The sequence below is a fragment of the Sphaerodactylus townsendi genome, linkage group LG11 (assembly GCF_021028975.2).
Source record: "Sphaerodactylus townsendi isolate TG3544 linkage group LG11, MPM_Stown_v2.3, whole genome shotgun sequence".
NCBI lineage: Eukaryota > Metazoa > Chordata > Lepidosauria > Squamata > Sphaerodactylidae > Sphaerodactylus > Sphaerodactylus townsendi.
The window spans coordinates 22690991-22713802 of NC_059435.1; the positions used below are offsets into that span (position 1 = coordinate 22690991).

Consider the following 22812-nt stretch of genomic DNA (forward strand, 5'->3'; position numbering starts at 1 on the left):
TCTTTCTGTATCTCACATGGTTTTGTCAAATCTACATTAACAATGGTTTGAGCTCACTGAGACGTATAAATCAATTTCACCCATTTTATAAAATTCTATCCAAAATCCATGTGTGTAATACCCATGCAAGGTGGGGCATCTTCCTGAGGCTGTCCCCCACCAAGTCTCACCAGCGCCTCAGGTCCTTGCACAGTCTCAGAAGTGAGAGAGGAGGGCTCACCAATTGCTTCTGTCTCACAATCCCCATAATCAGTGGTGGGATCCAAAAATTTTAGTAACAGGTTCCCATGGTGGTGGGATTCAAACAGTGGCGTAGCGCCACTGGGGCTGGGCGGGGCACGACAGGGGCATGCGCCAGTCCTTGGGCGGGAAATGAATGCACGCAGGAGCAGGCTGCCACGCACTCTGGTGCACCTCCTGCTAGACTGCTTCAAGTTCTGCGCACTACTGCTGAGAGGAGGGGCATAAGTAAGGCAAAAATCATGTGGCAAAATCACCAATTAGTAACCCCCTCTCGGCACACACAAATAATTAGTAACCTACTCTCGGGAACATGTGAGAACCTGCTGGATCCCACCTCTGCTTATAATTCCTAAGCCTGGTGTAATTCATATAACTTAATTTGTGTACTACCATTACAACTGTGGGGCAGTATTGGGTCTAAAAATGACAGAGAACCCTTACTTGTAATAAAACTGATTCTATCAAAGATTTTTTTTCAAGTAAAATTAAGCTATATGCAGAGTTAATGAAGTAAGAGAGAATTTTGGGCAAGTTCTACATCAAATAATGTAACAGATATGCAGCCCTTCATTTGATAATTAGGCATAAATGTAAATTCTATTTTAAATAGTGTTAACAGGAAAAAAATAAAACTGATACTGAGCCAATACAGAGAAATCGTGTACCTTTGGTCTTCGTGGCATCCTTTATGATTTTTTGAAGCTTATTCATTTCTGCATCATATTCTTCATAATTTATAGCTCTGGCTTCAACTTTAGGCGCTTGAAATAAAGAAGGATCTGTACCAAGGTAGGAGCATTGTAGGCAACCACTGTCACTCAGTGCAACTATCACACCTTTCAAATCTCTGCATGAAAGAAGGAGACCACACATGATGCAAGAAAAGCTGAACAAAACAAAGGTGTCGTTATTCCGCTTTCATTAGAAACGGTTCCCCAGAAATATCTCCCAAACTGCTTCTATTGGTTGTGGTGGGTTTTCCGGGCTGTATGGCCGTGGTCTGGTAGATCTTGTTTCTAATGTTTCACCTCCATCTGTGGCTGGCATCTTCAGAGGTGTATCACAGAGAGAAGTCTGTTACACACTGTGTCTAGTGAGAAGGGAATGTTTAGTGGGGTATATATTGTCCATGTCCCAGGGCGGGGAACCAATTAATAAGTGTTTGGGTGGAACTTGCTATGCAAAGGTGTGATTGAATGCATTGTATTGCGGGTGGGGTTATCAGTCAATTTACATTTGTAGTCGCATTTGCATTCCCTGTTAGGAACAAGATCTACCAGACCACGGCCACACAGCCCGGAAAACCCACCACAACCAGTTGAATCCAGCTGTGAAAGCCTTCGACAATACAATGAATGCTTCTATTGGGTTTAGACACCCATTTGAAAGCAGATCACCTGTTACAAACATAAAAGCACTGCCATTATGAATTTTTTATCGGAAAACTATTAAGACCTGGTTAAAGGACTGCTAAAATCCACAGAACAATAGTACTTTTATTCCCACAACATTTGTAAATAGTCTTAATGTTAGAGAAATAACACTTTAGATTTATAAATGAGCAATATTTCCCAATGCTAGGCTTCAGTCCACAGCTCTTCCTATTCATGGGAACAACAGTGGTAACTTTCTAAAGAGATGAACTAAAACAGCCCTGATGTAATTCATGAAGGTAAACGCAAACCCCAAACTCACTCAAAGAGGAAAAGAAACCAGGGAGAGGGTGCAGAGAAAAAACTGTGAGCAGATCAAGGTCAGTCAACTACCCCACATTTCACCACTGAAAACAACCTCCCCTCAGAACTATGTTTCCCTAAAAAGCCATACATATGCTTATAATATATATTAAATGCACAGATTGACTATTTAAGACACTTTTTGGGCATATGCAACACTGAGTTTGATCCCAATGCAAGTCAGTATGTGACTTACAGCCCAGTCCGGTATGTGACTTACAGCTCACCACAGGAGTCAGCACAATTCTGCGTCAACGTGGGTGCCCACCCTGCCAGCACAAGAGGCAAGAGGGGTCAAATTCATGTAAAGGTGGGTGTCACGCAACTCCACGGTGCTCGACCCCATGATGCCTATCATTTGCCAGCTGCGCCAGAGCAGAAAGATGCCCCAGTGTGGCTAGGGGCATTCCAGGGGAGTTGACAGTCATTGTCCTCCCAACCCACATGTGCCGACGGAGATGTCCTCAGACACAAGCCACATTTTTTTGTGGCATATATCAATTATTCCCTATAGGGGATTGTTGCCAGCTGGGGTTTTCATTTCATTTTTGGGCTTCCCACGCCACAGAGGAGCCCTTTGGTGATGGCAAGGCTGTTAAGGTTGGACAGTTAAGGTTGACTCCACCTTCTATCCTTGCGAAGTTGGTAACGTGAGTAAAGGCAATGGCAAACCACCCAATAAATATAGTCTGTCTAGTAAATGTTGTAATGTGACATGACCCCATGGGTCAGCAATGACCTAATGCTTGCACAGGGGACCCCATGGGTCAAGAATGACCCAATGTTTGCACAGGGAACTGATTACATTTACCTTTTAACAAGCACATCTAAGTTTGAGTAAAAAATGCCTATTTGGTAAATATTTCCAGCACTGTGTCCACTAGAAATGTTATGACAACCTAACGGTCAGCTGAAATTGATATTACAATGTGCACAACTCTACTGACATACTGCATACTAAGCACTTGCATTCTTACATGGCAACTCTGAAGATTAGGTAATAATTCCTTGAATGATCACTACAAATCTAAAAGCCCCGGTGACATTTTTTGGGGAAGATCTGGACCAACAAAGCAGCCTTTGGGGTAGGGTGGGGTATAAATAGAAAAATTAATTAATTAATGTTTCTATTTTAATTCTTTCTTTCTGCCCATTTTTTTTACCGTTACCCTGGTTTGAGAAATATAAATCGTTTAAGCAAAGAGATCAAAAAATGCAATGACTTTTGCCTTTGTCCACTCAGGTATAATTGCTGCAATCCTATACACGGTTGGCTGTTTAAATGTTGTCATCTTCTGCACTATTTATGTAGGTTAGATGCATGCAGGACTCCAGCCAAGGAATTTTATATTTCCTCTGGGTCCTAAAATCTATGGTGTTTCATCTTTAAAATGTAAGTATACAGGACTCCATGAAAACTTTTAGAGGATACACTCCTGTTAACTTCTTTCCATGAATTCATAAGTATGTTGATACAAAAGAGAGGCAGCAAGTGAATTATGATGTATTAATTCATCTTATGAAACACCAGACACCCAGCTGAGACTTAAAATTCTCAACTGCCTGGCCTGAGAACAGAATCACCAAAGTCCATATTACTCCAGAGAAAGATGCTAAAAAAGGCAGTTTTGAAGGTTTTTAAAATAAATTTTATAACCATTTTCCTGCAGCTACTGCTTTTATACTATACTTCTATACTTATGCAGACATTATTACCTTTAACAGTTTTTAAAATGTGGAATTTCAATTATTCCTCTTGAAATAGAATAATTCTCAAGCTATGCTTAAAATAGTCATATAAATGTAAAGCTAAAGGAACACATTTATACTAAAAGAGAGAAACAAATTAAACTGGTATCTATAATAACTTTACTGTTCAAAGCAAATCCTATAACATATGGTAGTAATTTTTAAAAAACCCCACTATCATTTACTGGATTTGGGACAAAAATAATAGCATATGTTTTTTGCATGTCCCTTTTGCAAAACAAATTTATCACAATATAATATTTTAACAAATCAAAACATTTTGCATACTTTTAGTCGTACAATAAAAATCAGTTATTCCAGATGGCTTAATAATACCATCAATCCATAATTACTCAACTGCCTGTTTTAAAAAGTGACTAGCAGTCTACCACTTTCTGCTTTTTACACATTTAAAACACATTGTTATTCAACAGCTTTTCCGCTGACAGAAATAAATCAGACGTGTAATATTTGTAACCTAGGGAATCTATGGAAGCAGAACAATCTGAATCAATTATCATTTAAGAGACATTATATGTAGGGCTATTTTTCTGTATATGAATTGTGCATAAGAAGAAGAGGAGGAGGAGTTTGGATTTGTATCCTGCCTTTCTCTCCTGTAAGGAGTCTCAAAGCAGCTTATAAAACTCCTTCCCCTCCTCTCTCCACAACAAACACCTTGTAGGGTTGAGGAGGCTGGGAGAGTTCAGAAAGAACTGTGACTAGCCCAACATCACCCGCAGGCTTTATGTGGAGGGTTAGGCTTTACGTGGAGGAGCAGGGAAACAAATCCAGTTCAGCAGGTAAGAGTCCACCACTCACGTGGAGGAGTGGGGAGTCAAACCTGGTTATCCAGATCAGAGTCCAACACTCTTAACCATTATACTCTCTGCTATACTCATATGGCTCTCTGCTAACAGACAGCAAAAGTTCAGAAGACTTCAAAATGTATCAGGCATGCAGAATCAATGACAGCGCAACCCACAAAGGTGGGAGTGATGTGGAGGTGGCATGACCCTACTACCAGTGTAAATATCACTTATGCCGGCACTGAGGAGCAGCAAGAGAGCACAACTCTGGAATGTCAGGGCAACCATGGCAGTGATGCAGTTCCATTGTAGGGGCTCATGCCAGTACTGAAGAGGATGGGCCCAGGGTCAGGGTCAATGTCAATTGGGTCCCTAAGCCCTTCTGAGTCAGGAACATCCACTTTGTCCAGCATAAATTCACACCTGAAAGCCGTGGCACAGTCCATAGGCTTCATAATTGGTGAAGTACTGTCCGCAAGGTGCTGAAGTGCTTAGGATGCTGACTAGCCCTTAGACCAACGGAAAGTGCCCTAGTACTGCCAAGCTCAGAAACCAATAGCTGAACCCGTCCTTTAAAACTCCCTGCCAGAAACTGCCAAACCTTATAGGGCATGTGGCATAGCATGCCACCCATTAATTTCCTGCTGTAGGTATTTAAACCAAGGAGGGGCACTCATAGTGGCATACAAAGAATTGGAAGAACACCTTAAACAGAGCTCACACTTTGCACAACCCCCAACCCCTGAGAATGTTTACACACCATTTGAAGAACCTCAGGCACCTTGAGGCTTGGCTTGGTGCAAGGTGCCACTGAGGAACAGGCTCAGATTGAGGGGATCTTGGACACCCTGTCCTGCTTTCTGCAGGACACCTGCCCCATCTTCCTGCAGCATCAACCCCTGGGTCTGTCCAGAGGGGTCACCTTCACCAGCATGGCCATCCCTCGGGGAAGCAGGTCACCACTGACCCTGCTTTGGACCCAACCACAGTGATGCCAGTCCTTGGTGCTTCACCAGGGTCCACCGGCCCCCTCAGAGCTTTGCCAGGACCTACCGGCCTCCAGGGGGCTCCTCTGTTTCATTCTCAGTTTGGCCCCCTTTGGGGACATTATGGGATCGGGCATTCTGAGATCGTTCCCTCCTCTCTCACCCCTCTGACCCCCCCTCCATTAGCTGTAGGCTGTTCTGCCAATCAAGGCCTCTATTCCAGCCCCTTCACACCAGCACTTCTGTCCCATGGTCCTTTTGCCTTTTTTGGCTCATGTCCTTTTCTGTTTCATTGACTACACAACAAGAATTGCCTTCCCAAAAACAAGTCATTTATTAGCACCCCACTGGTGACTAAAATATTATGAGTAATTAAATGTTTTTGTCATATTGCTGAAACAAAAAAAGCCAAAAACCTTAGTTTCTACTTGAGAAATTCCTGCTGGGTTAAATTAAATGGGTGACTAACCTTTTTTACAAGGTCAAAGTTATAGCTTGATTGTCTACACAAAACGAAATTGTAGAAATATAACTACACATGATGTGTCATAATTTCCATCAATTATCAAGCCATAGTACAATTCGACCAAGCTGCAATCCACTAAAATAACTCAACTTTAAAGACCCACAGATGTTCATGGGTGCATACAGAAGCAGTGCTTTGTGGACTGCACTTTACAAATCAAGAAAGTGATATCAAGTCTTATTAAAAATTTTAATTAATGGCTTAGAGAAGAGATTAGTTAAATTAGAAGCAGATGTGCAAAATTCAGTTTAAATTTTATATATATTTTGTCCACTACCTCATTTTTCCATTCTTGCTGCTTTAAGATAATGGTGCATCATATACAAAATCTATTTAATACACCCTTTCATGTAATTTTGTACGGTATTCTCTTTAAAATTTCACGTAGAAAGAAATATCTGAAGGAAAGGAAACTAAATCCTTTTGGAAGAACTACACAACTCATTACAAACTTGGTTTTCCCTTTCGCAAAAGTTTGATACAACGATTGCAAGGCGAAACACTTTTTAAAAGTATGAAAGCACTGTTCGAATTCTTGTGCGTGTGATTATGAACAACGTTAAAATCAGAGGTTCGGCAGCTATGGCACTTGGTAGGTTTTGTAAAGCTTCTGAGTTAATTGACCATCAGGGGGCTGCTGCAAAACCATTCAGCTGCAGACTGAGTTAAAAAACCAAACCTGGCAGATATCGCCCATCACACTGGCCGCGAAACAGTTACTCGTTGACAGCTTAGAACACATTGTGAAGTACTCTCATGTCAATTAAAGTTTCTCACTGTTAGGAAATGGCTTGATCCAAGCCTTCAGCTTTGTTGCGTTGGCTTTACATCTGGCTTTCTTGCCAGGCCTATTTCCAAGTTTCACTGCCTTGTTAATTAAGTGGCCTACCTTACAAGCAACCCTCAACGTGGAGCAGTCCAGAGATTTACTTTAAAAAAAGATGCAAGCTGGAGATTCAAAAGAACTACAAAATCACAGCGACAGATTGTTTTAATGTTATTACGCTACAGCTCTGCAGCAATTACCCTTTTTTTTTAAGTTTTCAGAAAACCCACCAGTGATACTGCAGGGAAAGTGGCAGCCACAAGGGACTCGTGGAAGGCAAAGGCTGGAAACTGGACAATCAGAGAACAAAATCTTAGGAATGCTCAAAAAGCCCCACTCAGTTTGGAAGCCTACGTGGAAAATCTACTTGGAGGTGCAGCCAAAGAAAAGCTGCGGGGATTTTGTTAAACCTAGCCAAGTTACAATATGGTTGGGGCCTAGAGCTGTCTCACCCCTCTGACATCTATAGGATCTGTGACTATTGGCAGATTATCGTGCAGCACACAATCACTGGCACCTGCATCATGTACCAAACTAGACAGCACACATTGTGAGAAAATGGCTACCAATGGCTTCCAATCTTGATCCTCCTTGATCTCAGATTGCAATGCCTTAGCAGACCAGGTGCTCAGGAGCAGCAGCAGCAGCAGGCCATTGCTTTCACATCCTGCATGTGAGCTCCCAAAGGCACCTGGTGGGCCACTGCCAGTAGCAGAGTGCTGGACTAGATGGACTCTGGTCTGATCCAGCAGGCTAGTTCTTATGTTCTTACGTTCTTAAAATTATACCTTTCCACTTCTCTCTTGGTCTGACTGTTTAGAGAACACGATTTTTATACAACTGGCAAATTCAGTTTTAGAAAAAGATGAAGAAGAGTTTGTTTTTATACCCCGCTTTTCTCTCCCTTTAAGGAGTCACAAAACTGTTTACAACCACTTTCCCTTCCCATCCCCACAACAGACATCTTGTGAGGTAGGTGGGGTTGAGAGAGTTCAGACAGCAGTAGGACTAACTCAAGGTCATTAGAAGAAGAAAAAATACTCTGCCTGGCTCAAAAGAACAGCAATAAAACCCTAACCTTTAATAAAAATGATTAAAAGCACTCTATCCAACAGCCCAAATATCAATATAAAATAATGCAATACATGGACAACATTTACAGACAGAAAAGGGATTCCAAAATATACACAGAAGATGAGTCTCTGTTTCCCTTCAGAGAAATCCTTGCAATTCAGTTGTAAGCATCAAGCAGACGTCCAGTAATTAAATCAACTGAGATGAAACGAATGCTTGTCCTTCATCAAAACATTGGAATATCCAAATTGTATGCTGCTTGATTATTTGATGATAGAGGCTTGAAGTACTCCAGCTGCCAGATCTCACCTGGATACCGTATCAAGAGATAAACTGGCCATGCATAAGCATGAACAAACATCAAAAGTTGGAAGTACTCTAATTGCCAGATGTTCAGCTGGATGCCACGTCAGGAGATAAAACATCAAATAGTAGTGCTAACCCAGGTAAGTTAAACACTTTCGACCTTAAGTCTTCTTCAGCCACAACAATTATATACAGTAGGTAACAAGGCATCTAGTCCAAAAGTATAACTTCAGAAGATTCTCAAGCAAATTGCATTTAAGCAGGATTCATGCGGAAGAGTGGGGAATCAAACCTGAATCTTCAGATAAAAGTCTGCCGCTCATGTGAAGGGCTGTGGAATCAAACCTAACCAGATTAGAAGCCACCGCTTTTAACCAAAACACTCTGGTGAAAATTAGTGCATGGCAAATCACTATATTGGTGTACAGCATATTATGTAAAGGTAAAAGTAGTTCCTGTGCAAGCACTGGATCATTGCAAAATCATGGGGTGATGTCACATAACAACATTTACTAGGCCGACTATGTTTATGGGGTGTTTGCCATTGCCTTCCTCAGTCATCTACACTTTACTCCCAGCAAGCTGGGCGCTCATTTTACCAACGTCTGAAGGTTTGAAGACTGAGTAAACCTTGAGCTGGCTACCTGAAACCAACTTTCATCAGGATTGAACTCAGGTCGTGAGTAGAGTTGTGACTGCAGCTTACCACTCTGTACCATGGGGCTCTTAATACAGAAGAAAATAAGTTTCACTATTTACGACCACTATAAAAGAACAAAAAGGTAGCCACAGATAGGTCAGGAAAAGTAAAGAAGTTGCACAGAGAATACACATTTGAAAATCTCATGCCAGTTTACAACAAAAGACACTTAATGAGATAAACGATTTCAGAAATTATTCCCCAAAGGGGCTATATGATTCCTTTTGACCATTGCACATCAACTAAGGTACAGCAAAGAACAGCGATGACTGTAGCTATTTTGCATCGTAAACCCACAGTCTCATCAAAGAAATTTTTAAAGACTAGAGATAATTACAGATATAGTAAAAAATTATCATTCATAGATATAATCCAAAATATAAACTATTTGGTTAATAAATCATAATCTACTCAAGTCCTAAAAACAACATTTTGCATGACCATCTCCGGTTAATGCAGTTGAAAGGGCACATGTCTTAAATACAAATTTAATCTGTTATCTAACTTCTCTTCAATAGGAAATTAGATTAAAATTGTAAAAATCACTGGGCTGAAACTTCTTACATTCTGGTATACCAAATAGCCCTAGAAAACACTAAATGTATAGAGTCATTCAATTCTCTGTGCCATAACTGGCAAAACATCTGTTAAGCCAGCACTGTTTCAAAAGGGAAACTTTGAATCCTGCCATCTTTTGTCTATAAACTTCTGCAATAAGTATTAAGTTTTCCCTATTTTATATGGGAGTTCTACTATTTTTATATGGTGATGCTTTAACAGTTGTGGTGATGTCAGCTATAAGAAGCAGTAACAGATGGGTTGGAATGGAGACCAAAGTATTTTTCCCCCTCTTGATGAAGAAAACTGAATGTATTGTAACTTCATTTATAACTCCACCCACTATTTCATTCCCATTTAATATCCTTTATGCTTACATTCAACTAGAAGTGAACTTCCCTTTTCTTCATGTTTTTGTACGCACGTTAGTTCCCACGCTTCTATTTATTTAATATTAGCTTTAGCCAGGCTTGTATCTATGTGACAAAGTTGTATGTCTTTGCAAAAATAAATAAATAAAATAAGACTTTCTGGTCAAAAATGAATAAATAAAATAAGATATCCCTCCCCCCGCTTTCTAGACACTTTTACAAGAATCAAAAAGCAGTGAAGTTGCACAATTTCAAAGACATCAACGTTAAAATCAGTTCAAAGGGCATTCTGGAAAAATGTATGCAATTATTTAAATTGCAATTATGCCAGAGATACTTACTGGAAATTCCCCACTCTTACTGCTACAGGGATGAGGGACAGCTGAGTAGCCCACTTCAGAGTTACATCTTGATAAACATGTAACATGCTGTTGTGGTTTCCAATCAGAGTGTTTATTGTTCCTTCAGACACTGTTAAAAACACAGAAAGATGTCAGAAGCCATTTTTCATGTCTATTTCACGAAGAATGTGTGTCTCTTGTTTTGGAGGTATGTCACTGTATTCGTTATGTACATGCCCTTGAAGCAATCCATTTCAACTACTTTAGGGTGCCAGCTAGAATTTCACAGATTCGGAATCAAGCTTAAAATCCAACAGGGAGTCAGTGCTGTATAATGTGACCCCAGTAAGGCACCTCCAGCAGGCTGCAATGATTTTTTTCAAATGAACGGTGATCAGAAATAGCAGAACAAAAATAAGAGTCCAGTGGCATCTCAGAGTTCATTGCATCCAAAGCTTTCATGAGTCAGAGCTCACTTCTTTGGATGTACTGGAATGTCAACCCATGATGGACAACAGAAAGAAGGGATAAGATAAAGAATGAGCTGATGCAATAGGAAGTTACAGAGGTATAGCCAAAGCATCGGTAACAGGTGTATATGCAGGATATTAACACCAAAGCTAAGATGCCTATTCAACCTGGGGTACATAGTGTTGAATATGTCAATGAATTCTAAATCAGCAATTGTGCAGTAACAGCAGTAGCAGTTTAGTCTCAAAGAATGACTGACAGTCACTAGGTCTGATAAGTAGCTTCACTTTTAACTATGCATCAGATCACAGCTAACATATGAAAAACATCTGACAACATTCTACCAACCTTTTCATATGGCAAATTAATCCCCACGTAATTAAAAAGAGAATAAGCATAATGAATACAAAATTCGGCATGTGGACTTAAGCACTTAACTTCAATAGGCTACAGTAAAAGTAAGTAATATTGAACTTAGTGTGTTGCTACACTATGGCAATCACAACCAATTGAACTATCTCCCTTAGTTTAAAAATTCTGCCCACAAACCTGAACAATAGGGAAGAAAGCAACTTGAACTGGAATCAAGCTTTTTCATGAACCGAATCTGTCCATTATCCTTAAGGCAAAAGAAGTTTCTTTCCCCCAGAACAAATACAGAAGAAACAGTGTGATTGAAAGAGACAACACATATATCCAGAGCTTGTTCTCCAATGTTTAAAACCCAGTCCACCTAAAAACACACAGAGAAAATCAGTATCCTGCAAACTGAATGCACTCAAGACATTTGCAAAATGTTTCGGTCTTTCAAATCAAACTTCTCAGCAAAATGAGATTATTGTTGTATGATTAGCGACCACATACACATCTCATTTTAGTGCTATGATCTTTTTCAATTATAAAAATTAAAACTTTGACATAGTACCAGCTTCCTAATTTCATAGTAATTTCATTAAAAGTAGCATTAGAAGGGTGGGATGTACCAGCAAAAGGTAACTTTCCATCATAGTAAAGACACTCATGGAAGATAGAACATAACAAGCAAAAAAAACCCCCAACCCCTAATAACAAGACTAGTATACTATACCCACAACATATATAAAAGAAAACATAAGAGCCTCAGTACAGAGAAATGGGCCTTTTGTGTACCTTTTCTTAACCAAAGCAACCCATTCCACAACACAAGTTGTTTTTTAAACTTTCTTAAATTTAAAGCACTGCTTCTTAATGCACGCAGAGGAGGCTCCTACTGAGAACTAGGAAAACAAAAGATCCATTGCTTGTAAAGCAGCGTAATGGACCATGCCTCAGGACATCCTCTGTAAAAAAAAAGAACTATGTTTTTGACACAAATTGGAACTTAATTTTTCCCCTTCTGTAGCATGCCACTGATTGTTCTTATCAACAAATGGGGCTTACCGCAAGCTTTCTTCCAGACCCTAGTTTTTGTTGCTCCATTTCTTCTCTGGAAGCATCTGTTGCAAATGCAAGCACTTGGTACCTATTGCAAAAAACAAACAACCCCTAAGTGATTTCTTTAAAGTCATTTCATATTTTACCAGGCTGTTTTTATGTACAATCACCATGAATGAATGAGGGTGGGGGGGAGGAGGAACTAACTAAAAATAAGTAAAAGAATTAATTCTTTGAATCAGTTAGGAGATGGTATTTGCCTTCATTGGACTAGCAGATTCTAATCTAAGAACTAACAAAATTGTTTTGCATGGATCGCCTGACAGTTCAGCACATTAGCTAGCGCACCATGATGAATACCTTGATATAATCACTGTCACAGACAAGATACAAAATCTGGTCTAGTTGGGTTAGTGACATCCATTTCATATGGTTCACCCTTAAAATGTGACTGTCTGTTTGATTCAATGAACTGACAAAAGGCAACAGATTAAATAGAACTAGCTGCATATTTAGCTTCCATACTTACTTGTAGCTCTCAACCTGCCGACAAGAAGAGACGGTAATGAAGGAATCTGTCCGAGAGCTATAGGTTAATGGACCAGGCAGAAGGAAGCCTGGAAGAAAGCGGCCAAAAGAATAACTTTCTTGTTCAAACACCATGAGCATTCCATCCACAGACTGTATACAAATCAAATCTCGACCTAAAACAGACAAACAATGCAACCTATGTAAGCTATTCCATTCTGCAGAAAACTGGACTTGAATTGTTACTGAATAACTGTATTATTTAAAACTGTTGCAAACTGCAGACTTACGAGTAAACCCCTTGATATTTAACACACATATTAGAGCCAACGTAAGTAAAGCAAAATCATTAGATTTAGCAAATCATTTCTTCATCAACAGTCCAATGCAGTGGTTTACAACTCTTCTGAAACCCTTTGACTAAGGAACCGCTATAACATTTCAGCTAGTTAATTATTATAACAAAAAGAAAATGAAGTGAGGAGTTGTAAGATTTTGCCAAAACTACAGAATATGCTTGCTGAATCCAAAGGTTCCCCAGAATCCTGAATGACAAACTCTGTCCCAATTACTGCTGTGCTATAAATGACACTTAATATTTTTAACAAGTACTTACTGCTACAGGCTTCTCCACCCAAGCAATAATAGAAATATAATTAACACTTAATAGTAAGTTCTCACTAAAACTACTACACTTTTGTCACAATACAAAGTTTCTGTCAACAATAAAGCTGATGAGTTTGTCATTTTCTCAACTGAGGTCTAAAAATGACTTGTCAACTTCAGTTGAATGGCTGTATTCCCAGAAAGAGAAAGAAAAGACCAGGCAACTAAGAAGGTTGACAAAAATAGCATAATGAATACCTAATAGCATAATGAATACTTAATATCTTAATTATTCATTCTGGTATTAATATTTACAACTGCAACATCTGAATATGTATCTAAACATATCTAAATATGGATCTGTGGCATTAAGTGAATTGATGCTGAAAGTGAAACCTATAATACTGGTTTATAAATATCTGATGTCAATTAATAAATATGATACTCAGTCTCAGGGATGAAATAAGGGACTACATGGAACAATTCTGCCAGTGGGATATGGCCTTTAAGTTTACACCTGCTCTCTCCATGGATCTTAAGTTGCAACTTATTCAGCAAAAAATTCTGTCTAGGATATACTAGACTCCACAGTGGTTCTTTAGCAAAGGATTGCGCAAAGTATCTAACTGTTAACATTGTAAATCACAGGATACGTCCTACAAACATATGCTTTGGGTATGTCCAGTCATTCAGTTTTTTCAATTTTGTATTAGAATGTTCACTGATTTTTGAAGACACTTGGGTACTTTTAAACCATCTGCTAACTGGAGGTAAATGAAAAGGGCTCTCCGTGTCCTTACTGTAGCTGAAAGATTCATATTGCAACACTGAAAAGATAAATGCTCACCTTGGAAAATAAATGGATTGAGGATTTTAGGGCACCTTCACAAATGCAGAATAATGCACTTTCAATCCACTTTGCAGTTGGATTTTACTGTGCGGAATAGCAAAATCCACTTGCAAACAATTGTGAAAGTAGATGGAAAGTGCATTATTCTGCATGTGCGGAAGGGGCCCTAAGAGATGTATCTAAATTTGAAGACATAGCATAAAGAGGACAATTGCATATGGATTTATTTTTAGATATTTGGAAACCTTTTCATAAGACACTTAAGTGTAAGTGGGCTGCCAATCTTGTTATATGTTTGTCTCTATGTATACCCTTTTTAAATTCTGTTTAGTTGATGGATTTTGAGGGTTTTTCCCTTGGTTCTTTTTTTCTGGATTTTTTTTTGTGGGGGGGAGAAATAAAAAACAACAACTGATCAAGTTTTTCACTGTCAACAGTACAACTGTCAGGGCAGTTTGACAGTGGAATTCACTGCCTCGGAGAGTGGTGGAGTCTCTTTCTTTGGTGGTTTTTAAACAAAGGCTGGATCAGCATATGTCAGGAGTGCTTTGATTGTATGTTCCTGCATTGCAGGGGGTTGGACTTGATGGCCCTTGTGGTCTCTTCCAACTCTATGATTCTATGATTCTAACTGGTCAAGCAACAAGTGATAAATGAGGAAGGGAGCTTGTACAACAAATGTCTTGCTGGTCTTTAAGCATTAAGGTGTCAATGGACTTAAATCTAGATGTTCTAATGCAGACCAACACAGCTACCCTCCGAAAAAAGGTTTTTACCCTATCTATGCAACCATGATCACAAACACCTGATGAAGTATGACAAACAAAATGTTAACATACATGGCAATAAGGTTTTGCAAATTAACATTTATTAGTAGATATTAGAAGCCTGCACTGACTGATCAGTTCAAATCTGAGTGTCAGAGAAGAGTCACCTAGTGACTAGCCAATAAAAGATTCTTCGTGCCTCAAACCATTGCACTAAAGTCAAACTACCTTGGGAAATCATAACCAGTTTAAGTTTTAGTCCTTCAGCCAGGTTTCTACTTTGTCTTCCTGGAGACCTGTGCTGCTGGCTTGTTCCTTTAAGCCAAAATATAAATAATTAAATGTAATAGTTTATAAATTAATCCAGCCTCAGTGATCTCAACAATCATCTTGTGCAGCTCAAAACACACTTCTAAGCGGCAAATCCAAAGCCTATACACTCACTACCTAGAAACTGAGGGTAAGGTTTACAGTTCAAAATGAACCTAGATCCCAAAAATCTTAGGAGCTGTGTACATACCCTCAGTAGGGAAAAAAAGGCTTGTCACATTCATTTTCCTTTTTTCAATCTCTATCGCATGCTTTAAAATATATCCTTATTTTCTACATTATACCACAGAGTTCTACAATTACTTATAAATTCAACTGGAAAAGACTAGAATTTCCTTCCTTGGGACAAACATAACTGTGCCAACATCCAGTCAGTCGTATCATCTAATCACGGTCAACCACGGTGAATAGGAAAGAAACACATCTGTTACCACCTATGCCATTTTAAATTGTTTTTACAAAATACCTGACATAAAATAAAATTATGCCTCACTTAGAATTTCTCAGCCAGCTTTGATTTCTCCATATAATCTTGTGTTCTAATATATTAACCAATTTTCTGTTTTACGGCAGAATCATACTGCAATTGTAGAAGTATGATATTAATGAAATGAGAGGAATGAGATACAGCTCTAAGTAAATTTCAGCTAGTACATCAAACTTTTCCAATTCAAATAAAACTACCTTTTCGAAAGAAAGAAAAAATCCCTTGTTAAACATAAGGTACATTATCTCAAGGTGTAAATGTTCTTTTATTCTTTTACTCTGTTGATCAGAAACACATTTCCAATATACCAAAAACTTTAATAAAAAGAGCTAGCAGCTGGAGTTAACAAAATCGTAAATCAGCATATTAAAAAGTATTTCCATCACTTTTTAAAAGAATCTTGTTTCCCTTATTAAACATGAAATAGAATGAAACAGCACATTAATCATGATATTCAAAGGAAGTCAGCTAACCAATGAAAACTAATCTTTCATATTAGCTGTATTTTTTTTAAAAAAAATGATCTACACTATAGAAGTATTAGATACAGGGCACCAAAAATTGTCATTCCATATCAACTACAGAAAATCAGCCAAAACATTTTTTGTAATTTTCCTACAACTTAATAACAATAAAAACCACATATCATTAGACTGTAAATCCTCAGCTATGAGTTTCACTTAAAGCTTAAATTAGATCATTTGTACCCATCACAACATGTTTATGAAATGCTGACTTTTTTTTCAGGTTTCCTGTGGCGGTAATTTTAAGACTCTCCCGTTGCGTTTGTAGTAAAACTCATCCATCCTTCAAGGAAACAAAAACTTCTCAGTTTAAGTCAATGAGGAAATGCTTCCCGTTACTACTAAATTCAATAATTTTAAACAGAATTATAGGTTTAACATGTAGAATCTTTAAAACTTTTTCTGAACAACTGTTTTAAAGCTAGGATTTCCCTTAGGTTCATGAGACATGTTTTCTAAATTACAGAGCAGGATATAAGGCTTCTGTTCAGTCTAGATTTTATTGTTTATAACATTAGAAACAGTTCATTTCATATGGTGTATATGTGCCACTGTAGCCAATGGTTAAAATGTGAAAAACCTTTTATGGTTATTATTTAATACATATTTATCTAAATCTAAAGAACAAGCAAACAGTAAAATACTTTATTTATTTATAATGGTTTCTCTAAAATGGCAGGAATTTACACTGATTAGTATTCATGGCTGAAGTGAACATTTGGTTGGCTGCTTCAATTCCACTTAGAAATGATCTCATGAAATGAGTTCAGTGACATTCATTTAGAAAGTAGTCCATGGAAATCTTTAAAAATTTTTTACACTAATTCTACTTTCATACAAATCACCCTATTAACTTATATCAATATTGTTCTAATTGGAGGGGTTCTATTTTACCTTCTACAAATATTGCCTTTAAATATCTAAAGGATTCAAAAATTTTAAGTTTCACTCTCTCGTAACTTTAGAATGTTGTGGTACCAAACAAAGATGACTGACAAAGGTATAAGATAAACAGAAAGCTTCATTCGGTGTACAGAAATGCAGTGTCATAAGATGTGACATCAGTCCATTTATTTATTTATTTATTTATTGTTTCGATTTATAAACCGCCCCATCCCCTGGGGGCTCTAAAATCCCCTGGGGGCATCTAAAATTTAGATTGTTTATAAAAGGGAAAATACAATTATCAATGGCTATTAATCATGGCATTTACATACAAAGTTCTCATGGGGGGTTAAGAAGGGTAGGAAATAGTCTCCCAGAAACCTAGAACTAGTCTTCAAATTATAGTGATTTTCATACATCAATCAGGAATCTTTAGATGATTTTTAAAGGGATTAGACAAACTAAGAAACAATATAGAAATATTGCACTCTTTCAAGCAAGGAGAACTAAGATAGAGTCTGCTGCAGAGGCGTAGCAAGGGGGGAAAGCGCCCGGTGCACTGGTGCGTCCTCCACCCCTGTCCCAGCCCGGAACACCCTCACCACACTCCCACAGGGGAGCATGCCCGGTGCGTCGCACCCCCCCCCCCGCCCCCTTGGAGCAATGCCTCTGGTCTCCTGTCTGTATTATGAAGTATTAAAGATTCTCCTAGCCTTCAGCTAGCCAGCTTCTTCAGCAACATGTTGTTTTTTAAGGCTTTTTGTGAGTTTTTTCTTCCTTATTTCATGTTCTGATCCTTCCATCTATGGCAGCGGTTCTCAACCTGTGGGTCGTGACCCCTTTGGGGGTCGAACAACCCTTTCACAGAGGTCGCCTAAGACTCTCTGCATCAGTGTTCTCCATCTGTAAAATGGATAAATGTTAGGGTTGGGGGTCACCACAACATGAGGAACTGTATTAAAGGGTAGCGGCATTAGGAAGTTTGAGAACCACTGATCTATGGCTTCTATGTCTCTCCCATGAGAACTGCTTTTACCTCTCATGCAATGTTCCTGAGAATATACTATTAAAATGTTTACTTGGCATGTACCTCAACCCAAGAACTGTCCCAATGATTACTTTGATTATTTTGTAGGAAACGTCTTGATTCTTACAAAACCTCATATCCTCTAAATCCTACATCCTAGAGATTCATAAGCAGCTTGTCACTTGTGCGATCAAGTTAGCAAATCATTCTGTAAATTAATGGCACATACCCCTGAGCAACATTTATTTTTCTCGGCATTATGCGTTACTCACAGATATTACAATTTAAGTTGCCTTACTACAGCACGGGCATCAAGTGATAAAACTAAAATAAAGTTCAACGTTCATATAAAATTAAATCATGTTTAATTCATTCCTTTAGCATTTTGTTTTAAACATGAAAAAAATGAACAAGGGTTTTGTACTTCAGTTTTTAAAAATTGAGTCTTTCAAACAAGACCAGAAATCGCCTTTTCCAAAAGCTTACTTCAGGCTTTTTCCAGTGACATATTTATAAAGTGAGTATATAGAGATCTTGGAGTTTACTGCAGATCAGATGGAATCACTTAGATTATACCACAGAATTTCAGGAACTTTAGCCGTAAGTGGCTTGTACCTCAGCCAGAAAATGACTAAAACATAAAGCTACTGTAGGGGGGGGGGGGCGGAATATACACAGGTATGACAGGTAAAAGATTTGCACCTCACACACACATTTTCTAGGATTAAGGACCTAAACCACTTAAAAATATATGAAGATACTATATGCTAATGGTTTCCTTTAGTTTTAATGACTACTACTTGAGAAGACACACTATCTAGTAACAAGGAATAAATACCATACGCCTAGGTGTCAAACTCGCCGCATGATGCTGGCAGGGGAGGATGGGAACTGTAGTCCATAACATCTGGAGGGCGGCGAGTTTGACACCTGTGCTTACTGGCACTCGAGCTGAGCTCACGTTCCCATGTTCAAGTAACTGCACCAGACATTTAATTTGTGTCAAAGTGAAATTTCCCTCCTGACAAAACTGTTTCCAAACTGTCACAAACCCATGTGTCCATGCATGCTTTAATACACAATGTATGTTCATGTGCAGGTAAAAACGTATTCCTCTTTTTTGTGTCACCACCCCAGCTTAGAAATCCAGCCTCCTACTGATCCTACTTCCTACTTCCCCTACTTGGGGAACATTAGTAAAGACTGTGTAAGGAATTCCAAAGAGCAGAAATAAAAAGGCTTTTGATTATAAGTCCGTTTATTCAGACATCCTGGAAAGCACACACACACGACATGGCAGGAATGAGCATCCCCGCTCAAACAACAGGTTATAATGCTGACTAACCCATCCCCCCTGCCCCGTTCTCATGAGAACGGAATTCTACTATGCAACAGCGAGATAAGCATTCTCACAAGGTTGGTGCAGGTCCTACCGGACGCCCGGCCAAAAGAATCTCCACAAGGTCAGGTTAGGCTGTAAGGGAAACAAGAACGACTGAGATCCTTACACTCTGCCTCCCTAAAGAAATCTCCTCCTCCCCTTTTCCCTCCCCGCTCTGTCCGAAAAGCTTGGTGAAATGCAGCAATTAAAGAGGGGGCATCGATATTCTCCTTATACACCCATTGATTATGGCCAGAAGAATAGCCAACCCATGACAATTCAGATATTGTAGACGCTTTTACAAAGAAGCAGAGTCCAGGATAGCGCCTATCTCATAATGCTTATGTCCATCAATTATAACTGGCGGGTGTTCGAGGGTCGTACAGGCATCTGAAGCGGAGCCTCGCTTTGAGTAAGCTGGAATGGAAGACGGGATGAATGTTATTTAGTGAATTAGGCAGATCTGCTTAGCAGTAACATCATTGATCACTTTTGTAATCTGAAAGGACCCACAAATTTCTTGCCAAGTTTTGAGTATTTATGCACGCCTGGAAGGTTTTTAGTGGACAAATAAACCCAAGCTCCAACACTTAAGGGGAAGTCTGAGCGGTGTTTATCTGCCTGAAACTTTTGGGCTTCTTGAGCCTGTTTTAAGGTAGACTGAACTGACTTCCAGCCTTCAGCTAGTGACAAAATCCATTGATTGAATTCTGGTGGTCAGAATACCTCCGCCGCAGCTGGGGCAACGCGGAAGGATCGGCCAGAGACTACTGAATGGGGTTTTCTGCATACCGCTATGAATTGCATTATTGTAAGCATACTCATGGAAGGGAAGCAATTCACACCAGTTGTCCTGATGGTAGTTTGTATAACAACGAAATATTGCTCTTAGTGTTCTGTTCGCTCACTCACTTTGCCCTCGGCCACTTTGAACGCGGTAGGGCTGCATCTGCTGGTGTGGTTCCCAACAACTCCAGGAAAGCCTTCCAAAATCGAGAAATGAATTGAGGGCCACGATCCGATACCACCTTCTCAGGAGAGGAATGTAGGTGGTAGATGTGTTGAATGAACAACCGGCTAGTTTGGGAGCTGAAGGTATGGTGGTGCAAGGAATGAAATGCACCTGTTTGGAGAAGAGATCCACCACCACCCACAAAACAGTGTTCCCGCGACTGTTCGCAAGTCAGTGATAAAATCCATTGAAATAACCTGCCAGGGTCGGGAGGCAACGGGATAGGTTTCAGTAACCCATGAGGCTTTCCCGGTATTGACTTGGCCTCCGCATTATATGGAACAATCTTTAATGTAAGACTCAACGCCCTTACGATAGAGCCGCCACCAAAAACTCGCTGGGCGGGCTAGATGAAGGGTTTTCACAAACCCGGCGCTCCAGCCTGACGAAAGCATCATGGCATGCTTGAAGAACCTGCTTTCGAGGGGAGTAGGAACGATCAACACCTTTCCAGACACCATCCTCCGCTGAAGCTGTGCATCTTTTCCTCTGTTGGCAGCTCGCATAATCCCGCCTCTTGAGTTCTTGAAGGAAGGGGAGACGATGGCTGGGATGGGCGTAGGGGTGACGAGAGGATTGTGAGCGGGTGACAGCCAATCCTAGCTGGGAGGGAGAGAGAACGTGCGTGGAATATCCCGTGGGGATGCGCTCTCCCCCCGAGAAGCGGACAATGCATCAGCCAGCTTATTGCTTTTACCGGGAAAAAATGGACCGTAGCGAAAAGCTTACAGAAAAAAATCAGCCCAACGTGAATAATTGTTTAGCGGACATTTTGAGGGGTGTGGAAAGCGCAGCCAAATTTTATGATCCACCAGACTTGAAAGGGTGCTTGGCTCCTTCTAACCAATGGCGCCAAGTGCTCAACGCAGTTTGATGGCAGCGTTTTCTTATCTCCTACAGACCAGCTTAGTTCGAACCAAAATTTTTTTGGATAAATAAGCACACGGGTACCAATTTATTGTCTTTATTTTTCTGCAAGAGGGCAGTTTCCAGCCTTTGTCCAAGCATCCACGGAACGCATGAAAGGAAGTTCAGGGTCGGGATGTCAGAATTGGCTCAGTCGCGGAAAGCTGCTTTTCAGCTGCTGGAACGCTTAATTGGCATTCCTGCTGACCAGGAGGGGCCCCGGCTTGGCCGCTTGGGCATCCTTTTCCTTTAGTGCGAAAAGATCAGTGAGCGGTAAGGCAAGTTTGGCAAAATGGGGAATGAAGTCACGATAGAAGTTAGCAAAGCCTAAGAAAGATTGCAATTCCCTTCTATTGGTGGGGGCAGGCCAGTCAACCACTGGCGCCACTTTAGTCGGGTCCATTTCTAGACCGGGCTGAGGATATTCGATAGCCCAGGTAGTCTATGGAGGTTTGGTGAAAACAGCATTTTGACAACTTGGCAAAGAGGGAGTTATCAAGTAAACGCGGTAAAACTTCCCGACTAAAGCCTCATGCTCTTCCAGGGTCTGTGAGTAAATCAAAACATCATCCAAATATACGACTACTCCCTTGTACAATAAATCATGTAATACTTCGTTAATGAGGGCCATGAAAGCCCCTGGGGCCCTTAGCTAATCCAAGGGCATTATTAAATATTCATATTGCCCGAATTTTGTATTAAATGCTGTTAAATGTTCAGACTCTTCAAGGACATGCGCGACACCTATAATAAGCTTCCCGCAAATCCAATTTGGTAAAATCCGCCTTTGCCTAGGGCATCCAAGAGGTCCTTTATTAAGGGCGCAAAGGATATTTGTTGGAGATGGAAACAGCATTTAGTCCACGATAATCAGTACAAAGTCTTAACGAACCGCCCTTTTCTTTAACAAAATAAACAGGGCTGCATGGGTGTGTTTTGTGGCTCGCCGTATGAATCCGGCTAAATTTTTATCTAAGAAGGCGCTGAGCCCTTTTCCTCGGTGGGACTTCTACACGATAGATCCTACCCTTAGGTAATTGGGCTCCGGGTTGTAGCAGGATCTTGCAATCGGTATCTCTATGGGGAAGCTGGATCGTTACTCCTGTTCCTGGAAAACTCTAGATAGGTCTTGATACTTTGGGATTTCTACAGCAAGGGGAGCCGACAGTACATTGAAAGCTGTAGCTGATGGTTGCTTCCTCCCTCTACTGATGGATCTTCCCCATCCATGTGATCTCCGCCGCAGGGGATCTGAGAATTGAAGGATTCGGCCCTTCCAAACGAAGGTTGGTTCGCAGTAAAAGTAGCCATGGCATACCCTAAACAATGGAGTGCTTTGCAACTGGAGCAAGAATGAAACTAATCTTTTCCCAATGATCGCTGCAACGGAGAAGTACCGT

At 40.0% G+C, this 22812-nt stretch overlaps 1 protein-coding gene across 3 annotated transcripts in view; it reads right to left on the minus strand.

Annotated features, from left to right (window-relative positions):
- Positions 1-22812, minus strand: part of BBS9 (Bardet-Biedl syndrome 9) — a 231032-nt gene that overhangs the window by 186256 nt on the left and 21964 nt on the right. For all 3 annotated transcript variants that reach the window (XM_048510716.1, XM_048510714.1, XM_048510715.1), the window contains exons 6-10: positions 12639-12813; positions 12116-12197; positions 11246-11429; positions 10226-10355; positions 909-1090 (exon numbers count right to left, since the gene is read on the minus strand). In XM_048510716.1, the coding sequence (XP_048366673.1) occupies positions 909-1090; positions 10226-10355; positions 11246-11429; positions 12116-12197; positions 12639-12813 (753 nt within the window). The remainder of the gene's footprint in view (positions 1-908; positions 1091-10225; positions 10356-11245; positions 11430-12115; positions 12198-12638; positions 12814-22812) is intronic.